Source organism: Danio rerio, chromosome 1 (genome assembly GCF_049306965.1).
Source record: "Danio rerio strain Tuebingen ecotype United States chromosome 1, GRCz12tu, whole genome shotgun sequence".
Taxonomy (NCBI): Eukaryota; Metazoa; Chordata; class Actinopteri; order Cypriniformes; family Danionidae; genus Danio; species Danio rerio.
The window spans coordinates 18,113,033-18,133,974 of NC_133176.1; the positions used below are offsets into that span (position 1 = coordinate 18,113,033).

Consider the following 20,942-nt stretch of genomic DNA (forward strand, 5'->3'; position numbering starts at 1 on the left):
TGTATAATACATAAAAAAGAATAAAGAAGAGCGAAGAAACAGATTCAGGATGTTCCTGATTTTTTATTTAATTCACCTTATTTTAACAAACAGCATTTCAGTGAGGTAGCTTGAACTATCAAGTAATAAATAACCTAAATTCTTCACATTTGGACTTTAGTGCAACAGTAAATATAAAAAAATCTGATATAAATAACAAATAGCGCCTTAAAATACTTAAAATACCCGGCAATCCCAAGTTCTCATATCTCACAGTTTGCTATGGCAATGTTGAGACACAGACATGCTGGCCGTGTTCTGCTTCCGTGTTCCACTGTAATGAGAAAAAAATAAATAAATAAATTATATATATATATATATATATATATATATATATATATATATATATATATATATATATATATATATATATATATATCCCTAGATTTATGTGACACTAAAGACTGGAATAAACTGGAATAATCTGCAGAATAAACTGCCGTCTTTAACCCCACCCTGTCCAGCCCACTGCCATTTAAACCCTCATTCTCATACTGCAAACTCAATCACTGAAACGGCCACAACACACTCTCTAAACATGAAGTTTGACTTCTTTTGCACAGTTTCAGTCGGACTAAAGGCCCCAGCTGTAATCAACCATGTGACAGCCAAGAATAACCAGAATGCTTTACACCGCAGTGGATCTACACGACCCACACGCTCAGCATCAGCAGCAGGTAAGGAGAGCAGAAATTTTAATATTGTGTATCTGTTTACATACACTCAAAACATGATGTTTGTTGTCTGTTCAAACTAGTTATTTTAAATTAGCTGCATCAACACAAATCTTGAGTTTTTTTTTTTCTTGAGAGCAACTAAATTGTTTTATGTTCAATCCACTTAAAAAAAACAAATTCATAAATTACTTTACTATAGTTTGTATTTAATGGGTGTTTTTACCAATGGTTGTGTAGTGATAAGAACTAAATGTTCTTATTGTTTGTAAACATTTGCCTATTGTACATTTTTTCTGAACCAAATTCTAAAATGTGACACCAAAGTGATGTTTTTTTTTTCTTTCCAATATTTTAACAATCTCAATTATGCTATAAGAGTGCTGCACTAATAAACACTACTTTAGACAAGGTATAAAGTGAATCTAGGTGTTTGTTATCGCAGAATAAAGCCCGGTAGGCATATCATCAGCAAAGCAGGGTTGTCTTTAGGGTTTATTCTGCAAAACAAAAACACCTGGATGTACTTTATCCCACTTTTTACATCACTACCAGTCACAAAATGCATAAATATAGACATAAAACACTGTTCTGAGCTGAAATAGTTATAAATTCTGCATCTAAAGGCAAAGCTGACAGAAACCAAAATGGCTGAAGCATACACTGACATATTTTCAGTCACAAGATGCCAAACAGCATATATACAGAAATTATTAGCCCTCCTGTTCATTTTTTTTTTTATATTTCCCAAATTATGTTTAACAGAGCAAGGAATTTTGCAAAGTATGTCCTATATTATTATTTTTTTCTTCTGGACACAGTCTTGTTTTATTTTAGCTGGAATAAAAGCAGTTTTTTTTAAAACCATTTTAAGGTCAATATTATTAGTTCCCTTAAGCAATGTTCATTTTCAATTGTCTACAAAATAAACCATCATTATACATTGACCTGCCTAGTTACCCTAATTAAACTAGTTAAGCCTTTAAATGACACTTTAAGCTTTAAGCTCTAGTAAACTATTATTTATTGTCATCATGGCAAAGATAAAATAAATCTGGCATTAGAAATGAGTTATTAAAGGTTCAGGACACCCTGGAGAACTTTTTTTATATTAACAGATATAACAGATGTGTGTGTGTGTTGAGCATCAGTTAAGACATTGTTAGCACCTGTCAGCTTTAATTGTGGGGGAAAACTGGATAATTTTGAGCTTTTGTCAGCTAATTTCAGCTTCCGGGTTTAAAATGATTTTTGGGGCGGGATCAAAATCATCGACGTAGCGCTGTACTGCAAGTGCAATAATGACGCGTCGGTTTCTCATTATTATTCATAGCAGAGTTTTCTTATCCTATGAGAAGAGCCGGCTGCTTAATTTTTCATGAGAGCACGTGCTTTCCGAAGGCAGACCTGCCAGTTTCAAGCAAGCTGTGAGAATGACCCACGGCACGCAGTAGCTGTTCATGAAGGCTCGTATGTGTTTGTTTACATGATCCACTGGGATTGTTGCATGTTTTTTCCCCGCGATCTTGTCAGGGCCGATCATACAGCAAAGCTGTGTGTGTGCTGCAAGCATTTTTGTCGGGAGAGCAGCACGAGAATTAAAGAATGGCGGACGTTGACTTTTATCAGGAGTTCGTTCACATTCAGACACATCGCCGTGCTGTGGTGTTTGCCTAAATCCTCCAGATTACCAGCAGGGCTAATGGTTAAAATAGACAGGTCAGGAGACCTGCTGCACTGAGTCTGCATTCAGATCTATAATTTAGACCCGGGGATCGAGGGAGAATCCTCATTTATAGTGTTTACATGAACACACTTATCTTTATAATGATATAAATTGTGGTTATGTGTATATGAAATTCCGAATACCAAATGTAGCAGGGCATTAAATTACTGTTTATTTCTTTGCATTTTAACTTTGTGAACTATAAACTCATGCGACTCCTCATGATTTTTGTCTCATTTTGTGAGCTAACTGTCGACAACAGTTGTTCGCTCCCCTTCTCCCCTGCTGGCCACGCCCACTCCTGCCCTATGCTCACGGAGCTCCATGCCCATTAATCATGCATCTATTGAAAAAATTCTGAAGTAGACTTTAACCGAAAGTGGGGGGTGTCATGGCCCTTTAAAGCTATTTTGTTTAGAAATATTTTTATTAAAAATATTATTTCCATTTAACACTAATGGGGGGGTATACAAGGGGGCTAAAACTGTATATACTGTAGTTGTGAACATATTTACTGAGGGCCAAGATGATTCAAAGTACCCACATGAGCCTGTGTTATTTTCAACAGTTGTTATCTGGGAATAACATACCTTGAAAGGCTGCGACTGGCCAGTCAGAATCAAGTAATCCAGAGAGCTGTGTAATTATGTGCTATAACAACGGGTGCACTTAATCCCTTAATTATATGCAGACAGGATGAATAGAAAATGCCATCTAAACTTGGAACTTTTTATGGAAAATGCCTGCAATGCAGTTTCACTGATTGGAGATCAGTTGAAATGAAACAACAACAAAAAAATTGTTTAGATCTTTGTAACATGTACCGATCTCTTGATGTCTGCATGTAAACCAGGGTTTAATTTGTGTACTGTGGTCTATTTTGCACAAAGAGTGCTAGTTTAGTGGTAAAACATAACAATTATAAACATTTCACATGATTAAACGTATCAAATGATTGACAAGTGTGTTTCTCTGCATTATTTATTATATTTCTTTTATGCATATAATACATAAAATGGAGATGGTAGAATAATTCTGTGAATGTTAGAGAAGGTTTATTTCATGTTATTATTAATTGATAATTTTTCAACCGCTTTAGGTAATCCCCATTCTCTTCATTCCTTTCATTTATAACCACATACTGTAGAGCCGCAGGCAAATTTCATGCTGTCTGTTTGCAACATAAATGCCACAGAAATCCTCAGGCCAAAATTCCAGTCACATCCACAGCAGGTTTACCCAACCAGTGCACATTCTTTTGTTATTTCTGGCCTTTGTTTTAATTACAAACAACTTGGCTTTAACTGAAATTCACCCACAAGCATCTCCTCCACCCCTTGACTATTGCTAATTTATGTAGCTCTGGCCGTGCAGCTGCTGGCCTTTAGTGGTGAATGAAGAAGCACAATGGTGTCAGAACACAAGCGTTCATGTGCTGCCTGATGTCTCTCTATTCAACACTGACACTCATCAGTATTCTGAGGCGCTTGTTTCTCTCTCACTCCTCGCTCTGTATTTCTTTTACGTTATCCAACAAGCCAGCCATTCAGGATGGCTGCTGCTTTGAAGATATGTAAATGTTAAATAGATTTCTGAGAGAAGGCAGATTTTTCATTGGATTTTTTTAAGGTAACTGGTTGCAAACAATTTAAATTGGCTGAATTTAAACAAACAAATTCAGCTGAACATTACTCAATTTAATTTGTTTAAATTCCAACCACATAAATTGTTTACAACCAGTTACCTTAAAAAATTGAGTAAATCCAATTAAATATTTTTTGCACCTGAAAATCAGGAAGAAAAAAAGGAAGATAAGTATAAGGCAAGGCAAGTCTATTTATATAACACATTTCATACATAGTGGCATATCAAAGTGCTTTACATAAAGAGAAATAAAAGAGACAAGTACAAGAGAATAAAACAAAGAATAAAAATGATTAAAACAGATTAACATGTGTTAAAACAAGTTTTAAAATAATGAGAAAAAAAAAATAGAGACAATAGTGCGATTTGTCGGACGTACATTTGATCTGGAAGCTTATTCAAGCAGCGGGGACCATAGTAGCTGCTTTGACTGAACCCTTGGAGTTTCTAGTTTCTGTTCAGTGAGCATATATGTAATGTATTGGGGTCTTAGGCCATTTACAGATTGATAGACAGGTAATAATACTTTAAAATCTATTCTGAATGTAACTGGGAGCTAGTGTAGAGGACAGGTGTGATGTGCTCTGATTTTATTTTTATTTTTGGGCCAATGAGGAGGCTGTTACAGTAATCCACTCTGCTGGTGATAAAAGCATGAACAAGTTTCTCACTGCAAGCGAAGAATCTAATTCTTGCAATGTTTTAGAGATGATAGTATGCTGATTTAGTTACTGCTTTGACTCATATCTGACTCCAGAATAACACCAAGATTCTTGAACTTATTTTTGACATTATTAAAACCGAAGATACAGATGAAGATTAGATACTAATAGGAACTTTATACACATTAACTACAAAAAAAAATCCTATAGTAATGTTGAGAGAATACTGCTTGAAAGGTATTCAGGTATTCAATAAAAGGAATCAATAAAGTGAATTAAATAAATCTATTCCAGAATGTTAACATAATATTTTTTAAAGGGATATTTTTTAGGTTTTTATTTTGACTTCATTAAACATTTTGACTGTCATCACTGACGCATCCTCCACAATTTGTAACTTTTTGATTTAGTGGCCAATTCGTATGAATTCGTGCTATCTCATTCATACAATTTAGTGAGATTTGCTTATCCCCCAATAACAGTTGGGTTGATTCAGAAGGGGCCACGCCTCCTTTTTAAAATCGTAGATTTTCGTACAACTGAACTCATACAAATTCATTCGAATTAGCCACTAAACTGACAAAGCGTAAAATAATTACGTTTCCTCATGACATTAGGCTGTCCAAACCTAATTGTGTGTCTTTTTTTTTCTGTTGAACAAAAGGGTATATTGAAGAATGTTGAAAAAACAACCATTTACTTCTATTTTTTTCTACTATGAGTTTCGATGGCTTTTTCCAACATTCTTCAGAATATCTTGTTTTGTGTTCAATAGAAGAAAGCAATTCGTGAAGGTTACAACCACTTGAGTGTGAGTAAATGGTGAAATGTAAAAAAAATAAATAAAAAATTATGATAATAATAATTTGTGTTTTTTTTTTTTTTTTTGGTGAACTATCCCTTTAAGGAAATTAGTATTGCTTTATTTACAAAGGGTTACATTTAAAACAAATTAAATAGTAATAATACAGTAAGCAATTTCTTGTTCATTGTTGCATTGCATGCATTTACTTACATTAACTATATATATATACATACAAAAATAAATAAATTTCCAAAAAAATATGTTGTTTTATATGTTTAAAATGTTCTATAAACAAAAATTCAGCTTAGAAAAAACATTTTTTTGCAGCGTAATTGTTAGTCAGAAGCTGTAATCCTCAAATGCAGCATCTTCCATCCTCACACTATAATCATACCCATACAGTAGCCAAAAGAGAGAGGCAGCGAGAGAACGACATTACTCATAAACCGCCTACAAACTCCCTCCCCTTCCCTCTACCATCGCCTCTCTGCCTCCATCCCCCTTCACAGTGTGTGTGTGTGTGTGTGTGTGTGTGTGTGTGTGTGTGTGTGTCTGTGCAACACGCATAAAGGATTAGCATGTGCACGTTTGCTAGAGAGAGAGAGCAGAATATATGAGACACTGCCTGTTTCAGCATCCAAGAGAATACCGCCGTTCCTACAAGAGCTACAACATCATTCCCAATTCGTTTCCACTGGAGTTTCCACGGCAGATTCGTTCTTGATCTTTTCTGGACAGATTCAGAGACATAAAAACCACACAACTGGCGCGTATTTCGAAATTAAATTGTTTCAATTTTGGACTTTCCTGCTTCGTATTAAGAAGACTTGTTGTTGTTTTGCGGTGGAATGTAACGATTAAATGATTTTGTTTTTTTTTCCATAGTAAATCTTTAGTTTTTCTCAATTATTATTCTTTCAATTCAAATTTTGGAGGATTTCATCTCCTCCACTTGGGCACTGAAGGTCATGTTATGGTCTCCGAGACTTTCCCTGTCCAACTTCCACGTGAAGCTCACAGCTAAAGGACTTTTCCGCAATCTTCAGCTCCTGCCGGGATGCAAGAAGAGCACGATGGTCTTCCACGCAGGTCGGGGAAGCTTTCCTTCTCCTTTCCTCCATCTCTCCATCTCTCCCTTCATCTGCGTCTCACCATACGCCCCTTCCCCCCTGCCATATTTCTCCTTTCAACACCCGTCTCTCCATCCGTGCTTTGAGGAGCGTGTGGCAGCCTTCACCATTGTTGTTATTTTTTTATATATAGAACAAAGAATTGTGTGTGTTATAGTAGAGGCTTACAAAGAAGTGTGTGTGTGTGTTGGTATTTGTGTGTGTAATGTAGTGAAAGGCCGGTCGCGTGATCTTTAGTGAGTGATGCCCGTGCCAGAGGGCACCATGTGCAGTGCCATAAATAGAAACCACTTGCAGTGTTTTTATGGCGTTTATTGCATGCCATGAATAGTCATACATAAACAGTATGTTTATGTGTTTGTATGAACCAGGGTACCAGTATTTCTTGATTTTTTTTGTGTGTGTGTGCGTGTGTTTGTGTGTGTGTTGGGAGTAAATAAAGAACATTCATGCAATAAATGTGTGTGTATGTGTGCTAAGATTCAAAGGGCTCAGCTGATGTGTTTTTTGATGCACATTTCGGGATTAACAACTGAACTTCACCTCTCCCCAAGCGAAAATCTCCTCCGCCCTCTTTCTTTCTGTGTCAAATGGAAATTTAGGTTAGGGTTCATGTAAGGATTTTTTTTTTTTATTCGTCTTTGTGAATCTGTTGGAGAATTTCAGTTATAGTGCTCAGCATTGGATGTACATATTTAAAGATACACAGTTGACGTCAGAATTATTATGCCCCCTTTGAATTTGTTTTTCTTTTTTAATTATTTCCCAAATGATGTTTAACAGAGCAAGGAAATTTTCACAGTATGTCTGATAATATTTTTTCTTCTGGAGAAAGTCTTATTTGTTTAATTTCAGCTAGTATAAAAGCTTTTTTAAATTTTTTAAGAAACATTTTAAGGAGCAAAATTATTAGCCCCTTTAAGCTATATATTTTTTTTTAGTCTGCAGAACAAACCATCGTTATATAATAACTTGCCTAATTACCCTAACCTGCCTAGTTAACCTAATTAACCTGGTGAAGCCTTTAAATGTCACATTAAGCTGTATAGAAGTGTCAGAAATATCTAGTCAAATATTATTTACTGTCATCATGGCAAAGATAAAAGAAATCAGTTATCAGAAATGAGTTATTAAAACTATTTTGTTTGGAAATGTGTTAAAAAAAATCTTCTCTCCGTTAAACAGAAATTGGGGAAAAAATAAACAGGGGGGCTAATAACTCAGGGGGCTAATAATTCTGACTGTATGTAGTTCAGATGTTGAGTTACTCTCTGATGTTTTTGTAGCAGCTTCAACTGTTGCATCGTCAGGTCAAATATGTAAATACATTTCCTTCAGGGTGCTAGCGATTTAGAAAGTTTGTGATGTAATTGAATGACAAGACTATGTTTGGGTCATGATTTAAACCAAATTTTTGGTGGGAGATATGAAATCATATTTAAATGGATATATTTTGAAGAAACTTGCGTAGATTATTTTTCAAAATGAATATATATCAACCCAATTCTCTGGAAATAATTCCCCTTGAAAACGATCAATTGGATTTATGGGTTTGTGGATTTTATAGATTTGTGTTTGAGTATATCCAAACATCTTTAAACTGATGATGACATTACATCCAAAACTGATCAGAAAGTGTCATCTTAAGCATTTTTTTAGCTTAAAGTTACAAAAAGGTTACATTTTTTATAAATATTTTTACTTCAGATTATTTAAGAAAAAAATATTTTGTGGACCAACCCTGATTTTCAATCACAACAAATATAAAAATGTGTGATTTTGACCATGCAGTTGTCATTTTGTTACTTCAGAACATACCTACATACATGCCTAGAGCATTATAGGTATGTATTGCATGTATGGCAGCCACAGCCTTTAATTTCTGCTAATGGGAGAGACACAGTGGAAAATTCCAGAATATTCTTGAACACACACACTCAGAATGCAGCATCTCCTCATGCTTGTCTCCATAGAAACTATCATGCAGCGCTGTTATCTGTAGACCTGATATATATATGTGACCTGAGCGTGAGCGTCAGGAGAGAGGACACATAAACACACACTGACTGAACAAGCACTGACTGCACTTGTGTTGTCAAAAGACTGGAATAACTGGAATTTTCAATATGATACTGAATAAAATATTAATACTCGATACCATTATTGATACCACAGAAAAATAGAGACGATAATTGAAATTAGATTAATAAATGTTTATGGACGTCTTAATTTCTTCATTTGAGTTAAATCCTCAAGCATGGCTCAACAGCTGTTTTCATCCACCTATTTGTATGCTTATTTGAGAATATCGCATAAAAAACACTTAATTGAAACACTAAGATGCTCAAAAATGTCATTAACAAACAAGTCACACAACTAAGTATGATAAACTTTTGTTATTTGCTGAGTAAAAATGTATAATAACACATTTAGTAGATAAATTCCAGCACACTGAATCAAAACATCATGTGATTTTGTTTTAACAGTTTATTTGATAGCAAAAATAGGCTCGATCGACATAGCATTAATGGAAAAACCAGTTCATCAACCACATTGTAAAACATCTGAAATGTTGTTTTGGTCCTTCCAATAGACCCTTAGCCAAAGTCCATCATCAAAGTGGTTTAGTGTTATTATCTCCCAGAACTTTCTTGAGCAACTGCACTCCCAAAGATTGGGCTCACGTTTCAAAAAGCGATTGCACATACATTGCACTGGCTTTTCTTCTTCTAAGGCACAAGTAAAAATTTTATAAGAAGAAGGGGCCCACAGTGACCTCTGCTAAAGCAACAAATTCCAATTTTCTGTTTGATATTTGGGACTAGTTTTTTAGAAAGTGACAATTTTGTTCTCTTTGACTCATTAGATGTAACCTTTGCTTTATTTACATTTTTTTTTTCATGTGATATTCTAGTTTTGCACATAAATCTAATTAAATCTCTGGAACTTATATATTAATATACTATTTATATGTTAATATAAACAGATAAAATGCAAATATTTGTTGCTTTATGCTAGATTATGATCTCATAATCTGGCATAAAAACAACAAATATGTAAATATTACTTGTTTATATTAATATACAGTACTCAACATTTGAAGTGGATCAAAACCTTTCATCCTAAAACTATTGCTCAACACCCATTCTTGTCTTAGAACAATTTTTAAAAACCTTTTTGATCCACTTTAAATGTTGACTACTGTATAAATAGTAAACAAGATCAACAGTTAAAATCTGACGACTATGTTTACATTCAAAGATGGAAATAGTTATTAGTATTAAGGTATTAGTATTATATTTCACAGATCTTATTTTCAATTTCAGCGTAAGAGAGTACATTTCTAGCTTTATAAATGAGTAATTAAACAAAAATGGACAAAACTACAACTAATACGACTATTAAATACAACAAGACAAGTATCCAGATAAAAATATTGCTTTGTGTTCTTCCGGTAGGCGTTTTAACAGTGATTTTGTCATTTGTTTTTGATTGATGAATGACGACAGCAGGTTTAGGTTCCTGTTGCCTTAATAAATACATCCTCGACTATTTTACTTTTATGTTATACATAAGTGAGTGATTTTAAGACAGGTATTGTAATAATGTTACTTTTGGCAGCACTGGACTGCACGTGTCATTAGTTCACATTAATCCTTATCAGAGAACACGGCCTCTCTAGACAGAACAAATGCTCTGCAAACCCAGATTTTAGGCATGTGCTGCCATGTGAGTGTGTGTTTATGTGTGGCAAATGCACAGGGACATGGTGTACTCAAAGTAGGCCAGCAAACTCAAACGTTCATTACTGGCTTCTTTTTTAATCTATTTATTCATCTGGATTTGATGGTGTGCTCTGGACTTGTAGTTTTCATCCGTCATCATGAGATTTAATCTAAACACAGCCGCTGGCCTCATTCTTATAATTCCAATCCAGATTATTTCTCTGGATCCACCTTCACATTCTGTACATGTCGCAATAGCAGTTTTGGCATGCGCTTTATAGGGAACATTTGTAAATTGTCTTTTATTTATATTTTTATTTTATTTTTATTAAGCAGATGGAGCACATGACATGTGAAATACAAAATATGAAATGTGACGAACATTACACTTATCGCTACCCAAATCGACTCCACAAACAAAAAATAAGAAAAAAATAAGCTGAGAGGGGGATTCCATCTTCAAAGAAAGTAAGGTCTTGACAAAAAGACATCACAGGGTTCCACATTTTATGAAATAAGCTATCAGAGTCCCTAATAGAATATAACATTTTATTTCCAAATGTAAAAAAAAAAAAAACAGGCCTTTTAATCAGGACAGATTTGCAGGGGCACATGAAGATTTCCAAATTAGTATTATCTGTCTTCAGGCTAACGATGAGGCGATATCCGTATGACACTTATGTAAATTGTCTTCTGTTAGCTTTTCAAATATTTATTTGCTCAAATATGGCTATCTATTTTCCCAATATTTACAACTACATTTAGCAGACGCTTTTGTCCAAAGCAATCGAGGAGGCATTCCGCAAATTAACAAGTAGAGGCAATACACACAACATTTACATTTAGTCATTTAGCAGACGCTTTTATCCGAGGCGACTTACAAATGAGGACAAGGAAGCAATTTACACAACTATAAGAGCAACAATGAATAAGTGCTATAGGCAAGTTTCAGGTCTGTAAAGTCTAAGAAGGAAAGTATTAGTACATTTTTTTTTTTTTTGAGTACAGTTAGTGGTATATCTAGAGAGGCAATTGCAGATTAGGAAGTGAAGTGGAGACTAAATAGTTGAGTTTTTAGTCGTTTCTTGAAAACAGCGAGTGACTCTGCTGTTCTGATGCAGTTAGGGAGTTCATTCCACCAACTGGGCAGATTGAACAAGAGCGTTCGGGAAAGAGATTACTTCCCTCTTTGGGATGGAACCACGAGGCGACGTTCATTCACAGAACGTAAGTTTCTGGAGGGCACATAGATCTGCAGAAGTGAGAGCAGATAAGAAGGTGCCGCAGCCAAAAATCGCTTTGTAAGCAAACATCAGAGCTTTGAATTTGATGCGAGCAGCAACTGGCAGCCAGTGCAAACGGATGAATAGCGGAGTGACATGTGCTCTTTTAGGTTCATTAAAGACCACTCATGTTGCTGCGTTCTGGAGCAGCTGAAGAGGCTTGATAGAGTTAGCTGGGAGCCCCGCTAGCAGAGAGTTGCAGTAGTCCAGTTTGGAGAGAACAAGAGCTTGAACAAGGAGTTGAGCTGCATGTTCAGATAAGAAGGGTTGGATCTTTCTGATGTTATAGAGTGCGAATCTGCACGATCGAGCAGTTCTAGAAATGACAACAACAAACACTATAAAAAGGAACTGTTAGTGTTAGGAGAACTGAATGTTAAGGAGAGGGGTTGTTTATTATTTTGTAGAGAGAAGAGTGTTTCTACAGGTGGTTTGTCATACCCACTCATCTGTGTAAAGCACACTTCATTAATCCACAATGTTTATTTTTTATTTATTTATTTATTTATTTATTATATTTTTTGAGAAATAAAGTGATTGTAAGAAAGTGTCTGGTGCAAATGTGCAAAACTGGTGCAAGTGTCAGTTAAAATGTCAGAGAGATGAAAGAGTGTGTTTTCTACAGGTGATTTGTGAGGCACCGACCAGATATTTGTTTATTTATTTATTTATTTATTTATTAAGTGTTCGTAGATATCTCGAGGTTGGTTCTTTGTTGACCTATTAAAATGAACATGCACAAAATCACAAAAAACACATTAGAATCGCTCTTGTAGCTACCTGTAATACATGGTTATCTTTTCAGAAGATTTTGATGAGAAATTAGGGCATTTCAGAAAAAGTCAGCATGTCAGAAAAATCTAAATGGATGTGTGTTTGTATGTGGGAATTCACACTTACCCTCCTTATATATATATTTCCTTTGACTTTCCGATGAGCCATACCTCTTTCTTACCCTCGTTCCAGTCTTCATATTTAAAGAATTATTCATATTATAGAGTAAACAAAACATTTTTAACAGTGGTATGTCATTCTACCACAGGCCCCGGATGTCGCTCTCTCTGTGCCGCAGACTGGCCGCTTTGGATGGGTAATCTCACCAAACTGTCACACCAGATCTGATGTAGTCAGTTTAGACAGGGTTTTTAGTTTGTTTGTTTTTGTTTTTACAGCTGCTGAATTTAAGTTGATCATAGAACACGGTAAAGAGTTGCTGCCGTGATTTCAGTCCTCAGTGTTTTTATAAGCACAAATATTATTTAACATGGCTTACCATAGGGCTATTGGTAACCATAATAAGCAGAATAATTGACTTAATTATTTATTGTTGAAATGAATACATTTGCTTTGTGTCAGCTGTGCATTATTTTCTTATACTGTAATTCAACAGCTCATTGTGAGTTAGTATTTACTGAATCAGCCACAAACAAACAATTTAACATTGTAATATCTTGTTGTTGTTGTTGTTGTTGTTGTTGTTGTTGTTTGACATGTTCCAAATAATACCATGGCATTTCTGCCTGGTATTATGACACCATGGTGCAAGAGTGTGTGGTGTAACAATGTCATCATTATTAAGAGGGATATTTTAGCCTAAATAATATAAAAAATGTTTGAATTATTTTATATTGGCAAAAAAAAAACTGTTCACATATATTTATGTTTAAACAACAAGGATGCATTACATTTATCCATACAGGATCGTTTTACTTTGTTAATAATGATAATAATAATTAATACTTTTAATAATAGTCATTCATTCATTCATTTTCCTTTGGCTTAGACCCTTTATTTATCAGGGGAGTCGACAGAGCGGAATGAACCGCCAACTTATCCAGCATATGTATTATGCAACGGATGCTCTTCAAGCCACAACCCAGCATTGGGAAACACCAATACACTCTCACATGCACACACATACACTATGGCCAATTTAGCTTATTCAATTCACCTATCGCATGTCTTGTGGGGGAAACCAGAGAATCCGGAAGATGCAAACATGGGGAGAACATGCAAACTCCACACAGAAACATTGACTGACCCAGCCGGGCTCACACCTGAGACATTCATTCTGTGAGGCGAACATGCTAACCACTGAGCCACCGTGACGCCCCTAATAATAATAATAATAATAATAAATGTTTAACAATTAAAAAACAAATACATAAACAAATAATACACCTATTTCAAATAAATGTTGTTTTTTTAAACTTTCTATACTTCAATTATTTTACGGATGACAATTTCCACAAATTATTGTGCTGCACCTAATTATGCTAACTGTTTCAACATAAGAAGACATGGATTTTGTTCACCAAGTGGGCATAATAAAGAAGACACTGAAGACTGGAGTAGAGGCTGAAGAAGACTGAGGCTGAAGTGTTTCTTTGCCACCAGATGAATAAATCAAATATATTAATACACTTACTAATTTTCCTTTCAGAGTGCACTACTCATGCAAACCATAATGCTGGGAAAATATTAAAACACAACGTTTTTATTTCACATCTTAACTATATTTTTAAAATAACTATTTAGTTGAAGTCAGAATTATTAGCCCTCCTGAATAAATAGCCTCCTGTATATTTCTGCCCACATTTGAACCATAAAGTGTTTATCATCAATATTAGAGCCTTTCTCTTCTTATATGGGACTGACATATTTTCTGAGAGGTTGTGCTGTAATGTGTTTGAATGTAAATGTGTTTGAATGTGTGTGAATGTTATTCTCTTGAATGTGTGCCACTGCTTCAGTCAGCGTGAGATAATTCTCTCCATTAAGCAAAATGCTGAACTGGTTATTCAGAACGGGCCCATAATTTCCTCATCTGCCTTCCAGTAATTATGTGGAAGAGGGGAAGCCTTATTTTTCTGTGGGAGGCTTGCGGTTTCTGGTGGAAGTGTGTGTGTGTGATGTTTAGTCTTTGCAGTGTAATGAAAAGAGAATTGCTTAGAGAAACAACAGCATCAAAGGAGCTCCACTCTCTGTGTGTTTGCATGAGCATGAACACATTTCCGGCCTGGATGTGACACGCTTCACGGAGGAGCTGATGTTTGGACGCCTGTGGTTTTGTGTGTGTGTGTGTGTGTATGTGTGCGTGTGTGTGTCTGTGTGGGGTTGTTGGTTATGGTCTGTCTCCAGTGGAGTGTTTTAAGGACAGCAATCACAGCATGTCTCCTGTCAAAGTAGACCATCATAAACACTTATTATGAGGCCTAGACTGCACACTAATTACACATTGCTCCTGTTCACACACACACACACACACTGGTTGTAAATGTTCACCGGCCTCCATTTCACATGGTGTAGTGGTGGCCTTTTTGAGTTGTTTTGTAATCTTGCAATGTTTTGTAATTTTTATTAATATAATATTTATATTCAGTATTATTATTCGTTCATTGTATTTTCAGCTTAGTGCTTTTAGTCGCCACAGCGGAATGAACCGCCAACTTATCCAGCATATGTTTTTTTCCAGCAGATGCCCTTCCAGCTGCAACGCATCACTGGGAAACATCCATACACACTCATTCACAATCATACACTACGGTTCGAGTCCCGACTGGGTCAGTTGGCATTTCCGTGTGGAATTATGTGTGTGAATGAGTGTGTATGGATGTTTCCCTACTGGGTTATGCCTGGAAGGGCATCCGCTGTGTAAAACATTTGCTGGATAAGTTGCCAATTCCTGATGAATAAAGGAACTAAACCAAAGGAAAATGAATAAAAAATGATATTTTGCCCAATTTAATGCAGTTTTAGGAAACAAGCACACCCTCAGTCTAGTGTAGATACAACAAATGCTTTTAATTTTAAGTGTCGTAGCTTTACAGTGTCTTCTTGGACATGCTACCATAGTAATATCACACCATTTTTATATTATTATAATTTTTTTGAATATATGTTAGTGGGCTTTCCCTGTACTTTGTTGTGGCTGGAAGGGCATCCGTTGCGTAAAACATATGCCGGATTAGTTGGTGGTTCATTCAGCTGTGGCGACCTCTAAAATTCATACTAAGCCGCAGGAAACCTAATGAATGAATGTTAGTGGGCAATCTTGTCTGTATATTTTACAGTTGTAAACTTTTTTTTATAAATTGTTCAATATAATATGAAACTAATCAAATATTTGAAATGAAGCTTCAATTACAAATAATTTTACAGTAGAAAAGTACAGTAATAATAATTACAGCTGTTTGTAATATAATTACAAAGAGACAAGAAACTGACAAAGAACTCTGTCGAACGTTCAGTCCGATGTGCCGCAGTAGTGGAGTATCTCGGGTCAGCAGTGATGTGATCAGAGCGGATGGTGACACACTCCTGTAGGCTGACAGATTGTGCAAATGCGACCATGTGACCACAGGCAAGGGCAGCACTGCTCAACACAGCGCCACTGAGCTTCTGTTATTTAAGGACACTGCGTTTCAGCCTAAAAGCTCAGATCGTCAGAATGAGCCAGGAAAAAAGACTGCAGCATCTCGCTATTTCAAGCCTGCGTTTTAATAATGTAACAGTACATTCGTCACCAGTCATCTCTTATACATCACTGGTGCATTTGGGTTTGGACTTCCAGATTTAGAAAGAAGATGAATGCTTTTGATTTTAGAAAGGAAATATTAGAGAAATGTATGTTTTGGTTTATGTGATTAGATGCAGTTCACCCAAATGTCATCATTTACTCTAACTTATAACCTGCTTGAGTTTCCTCCTTCTGTTGAACACAAAGGAAGATATTTTAAAGAATGTTGGATACCGAGTCTAAGTCAAGTATTGATTTCCATAGTAGATGGCCACTGGCTTCCAGCATTTCAAGAGAAAACAAAAATTATCTCACTGAAGTATACTGATGATACATTTTCATTTTTTAATCTCGCCCTTTAATAAGCAACATAAAGACAGGCTAGACCTTTTATTATTAAATCCACATTTTTCATACTACATGTTCTACTTGTATGTATTTGTTGAACATGGCAGAGAAGATGCAAAATGAGTAATGTATTTGTAATTTGTACAAGGGATTAAAGTATATCGATAATGTTTAATGCCTTTAATCAATATGTTTTGTATTATTTTAATCTTTGAAATATTATTATTATTAATATTATTATTGTATGTGGATTTATTTTCAAAAAGCACACAAGAAACTTTAAGAGATTCACACTTAAAATCTTAGAGACTTTTTACCCAAAAGTGACAATGGAATTATCCTTACAAGTGGTTGCAAATCTTTATGATTCTCTTATTTCTGAAGATGTTTTGTACAATGTTGAAAACTGGTTGGCCCCAACATCCATAAAAAACAATTTCATTTCTGGGTGAACTATTATACTATTACTATTATATACCTTTAAAACAGAGGTGTTGAACTCAATTCCTTTAGGGCCGCAACCCTGCATAGTTTAGTTCCAGCCCTGCTGCAACAACACTTACCTGTGCTTTAAAAGCTATATCTGACAAAAACATAACTATAGCTACCAGCAGGGGGCGTTAGAGAAACCTTTATTCATGGAAGGTGGCTTAAGGAACAGTTGACTTAAAAATACAAATTCTGCAAACATATACTCACCCTTATGTCATTACAAACCTGTTTGACTTTGTTTTATAAAACTCAGCAAATTGTTTATACTTCTGTTTCATACAATGAAAATAAATGAAAATGGAGGATAGCAAGCTCTAGTATATTCAAACTCCAGCAATAAATAATCCATGCCTCAGCTTTGTGTGGAGAAAAAAGTATGGCGCTGTTTTTGGGTGAACTGTATCTTTAAGACCGGCTGTCAAAGCAGTCCACAAGGGAATGAGTGTTAAAGTGCTTCAGTGACAGCTAATATTCAATTCTCCTCTTCACCTTTTCCTGCTTGTGCTTCTCTTGTGGGTGCATTGGCAGAATTTTGTGTGGTTAATATTCTAAGGTTGCTTAGTAGATATAGATTAAACAAGAATTTAACAGACAACCGAAATTATGTATGCATGTATATGTGTCAAATGAAAAAAAAAAAACATTACTGCAAAATTGTTGCAAACAATTAGATTTAGTAATGCTTAACTTCATTTGTTTGTTTAAATTCAGCCCAAATAAATTGTTCACAACCATTTAACGTTAAAAAAAAGTAAATCCAAGGAATCATCTTTGAATATGTTTTTTTCAGTGTGTATAACCTTATTCAGAAATAGTGTGATGTTACATTTTTATTCACATATATATAACCTTTAAACCACTAAGGTTTTACCCATTTGTCAGCGGGATATTTTTAATGATCTAAAGTATTCGAAAATGTACTTTTAAAAAATAATTTAGTAAGAATAACCGGATTTGTAAATTGATTGATTTACATAGATATATCTGTTATTTTGAAAGATGATATAGAACATTATTTCAACCATTTTTTCCCCTTCATTTGCCACATTTTATTATTTTCAATATAATTTCTATGTATAAAAATCATTATTGTAAATTAACTTTGACCACTATTTGTCCAAATAATCTCATACACTCATACACAAGGGCAGGACCTTTTTAAAATATGTTCCTAACAGGTCCTTGCAGGTACATATTAATAGCTAAAAAGTACAAATGTGTACCTCATGATACCATAAAGGTACAATAGAGTCTCTCTGCTTTAATATCCACCTGTACAGTACTAAAGTGTAATTTTTTAAAAAGATACCAGCACAGTGACAAATTTTGTACCTTTATTTCTAAATGTGTATAAAACCTATATACTGTAAATATGTAGTTTTTAAATGTGTTCTTTCATTATTGTTTGCATATTTGAGATTTGTGTAATTGGCTATCATTTGAAGAGTTGGAAAGTATGTGAAATAATGTGCGTGTGTATAAATCTATTTTACGTGTGTATATATCTATTCCATAATGTCCTTTTTTACCTCCAACCAGAGGACTGACAAACAAAATCAAACACACATGCACGCACACACGTGTTGGGTTTGTATGCGCACATCTTGTATGTGGATTTCCCATAGACTTTATGACTTTTATAATGTACAGATTGTAAATTCTGTCTAACAACCCTAACCCTAAACCCAACCCTCACCAAAAACAAGCTGCAGTTTAAAATTTTCAGAATACCTTCTTTATGATTTATGACTCATTTTGCCCATAGGGACAAACAAAACGTCCCCAGAAGGTTAAAAATGACTGATATTGCTACACTTGAGGGTACATTTGGTCCCCACAATGTGATGAATACCTGGCAAACACACACACACACACAAATCCATACATTTCAAATTTCTGTACATATTCAATGCAAGTTAGGATTGCATTATTGCTCAGTAGCACAACTGTAAAATATTAGTGATTTAGTAGGTGAAAATAGTTAGTGTATAAGTGATATAATCAGTGGCGGATTTAGTGGCACAATGGGCGGTCGCCCAGGGCGTGGGGGGGTGGGCGGCACGGGGAGTTGGTGCAAAACAAAATTGTGCCCCGGTAAAAATCATATTTCACCCAGTAAGCTTTGAGATACTTTTTGCAAGTGTATTAATCCCAAGAGTGGTAATGCCTGAATAAAGACGTTAGTAGCCATTCACATCTGCCGACTTTTGCACGCACAAGTTTGTTATTCTCCATGTGCAATTGAAACAAAGCTGGTAAAAGCAAACTGATACATGCGAAAAGAGAACCATTCCCGCGCGCCTTCTGGTGTAAATCCCAGTTGTTTACATGCACAACGATGAAATACGCACCATCCAATCGCTCTGAAACCAGAGTAACAGCCTTTTTTGTTACTTATGGCACAAGGTGTCGGCTCGCTGTGAGCTTTGCTAGTTGACAAAACTGAAGTTGATATAATATGATGATGACCTTATTTTGACTAAGTATGGTTATAGAAGCAGAAAGGATGGATAATGAGGCAGGAGGTAAGACTTCATAACATTCATTCTCAGCCTTGAGTCAAGTCTATGAACAGATAATTCTATAAAACATGTATATCTTTTTGTATTTTATTGAATTGTCTAAATTAATTTAGGATTGATTTCTGTTATTTATTTATAATTTATTTATAATATTTATTCTGTTATTAATAATAATAATAATAATTATTATTATTATTATTATAATAATAATAATAATAATAATAATTATTATTATTATTATTATTATTATTATTATGTTTAATAATTCCAATTCTGGTTTTGTCCATATTTTACCCAAAGTTAGGGTAAAATAACAAACAGTTTTTAGAATATTCATGTGTAATGGTCCTTTTTCTATATTAACTAGATGTAACCTTGTAGAACCATATTAGAACTACACTTTTATAAACCAACTATTTATAAGCTTGAGGCAGAACGGGGGCGTATATGGGGTGGTTCGCCCAGGGTGCCATTCAAGCTAGCACTGCCACTGGATATATTGATCTCTGTTTTCTTTGTGAAAGATTTGTAAGTCAGTGTTTTTCACAAATCATGGGATGGGAAACCTTTGACTTTAGTTAGCCGTTGAGGATGGGACAGAAAATGCACTCCACACACACACACACACACACACACGCAGACACACACACACACACACAATCTCTCTTTGCTTCTTTCTAATGCACTCTTAATGTGCTCTCTGGACCTCAGTGCATTATCATTAAGACTCAATCCCAGCATGCACCACGACTTTTTTTCCCACATCAGCCCAAGAGGGCGTATGTTGTTTGTGGGACAGACTTTGTTGCTTAAAGCTTTTGTTGCAGATCTTTCCTATTAGTCATGATATTTTCTTTCTTACGATTTCATTGAAGTATCTTCTTGTGGTTTGTGGGTGTGATTGTGTTTAGCAGATGCTTTCATCATCACTGGTTGTTGTAGTGAGTAGATGTGATTCTGGACTCTGAAATCATGCTGAATGTAATGACCGCACTGAACACGCGCTCTTTTACAGTGGACAAGAGCTCCAAGGGGTCCAAAGCTGCAGGGCCCACGGCTGGACGGACGCCACAGCACAGCCCGGCCTGTCAAGCAGGACCGGTGGAGGAAGAGGAGGAGAGAGAAGATCTCCGTCTTCAAAACGAGAAGAAGAATCAATGCATTCTGCACCTTCGTAAACTCATCGCTAATGGCAATCGGCGTCTGGAGGCTCTCGCTCTGGTCGTGCAGCACATCTTCAGTGAGGTTGGAGAGCTTTATTATTTCTTTCTTTCTAGATACTCCTCTGTGGAGTTTATTTTAATAATTGTTTTGGTTTGCTTAGAAATATGATAGTGATATTTTTTTTATATTCTTGATTTTTTTATACATTA

At 35.3% G+C, this 20,942-nt stretch overlaps 1 protein-coding gene across 12 annotated transcripts in view; it reads left to right on the top strand.

Moving 5' to 3' along the window:
* The window catches only part of mtus1b (microtubule associated tumor suppressor 1b), a 101,303-nt gene that overhangs the window by 53,477 nt on the left and 26,884 nt on the right, over positions 1 to 20,942 (top strand). For 10 of the 12 annotated variants that reach the window (XM_073949991.1, XM_073950015.1, XM_073950010.1 and 7 more), the window contains 2 exons: positions 603 to 716; positions 20,585 to 20,814. In XM_073949991.1, the coding sequence (XP_073806092.1) occupies positions 603 to 716; positions 20,585 to 20,814 (344 nt within the window). Of the gene's footprint in view, positions 1 to 602; positions 717 to 6,153; positions 6,640 to 12,730; positions 12,779 to 20,584; positions 20,815 to 20,942 lie in introns of those variants that run through there. The other 2 variants (XM_073950030.1, XM_073950041.1) reach the window with 2 other exon arrangements.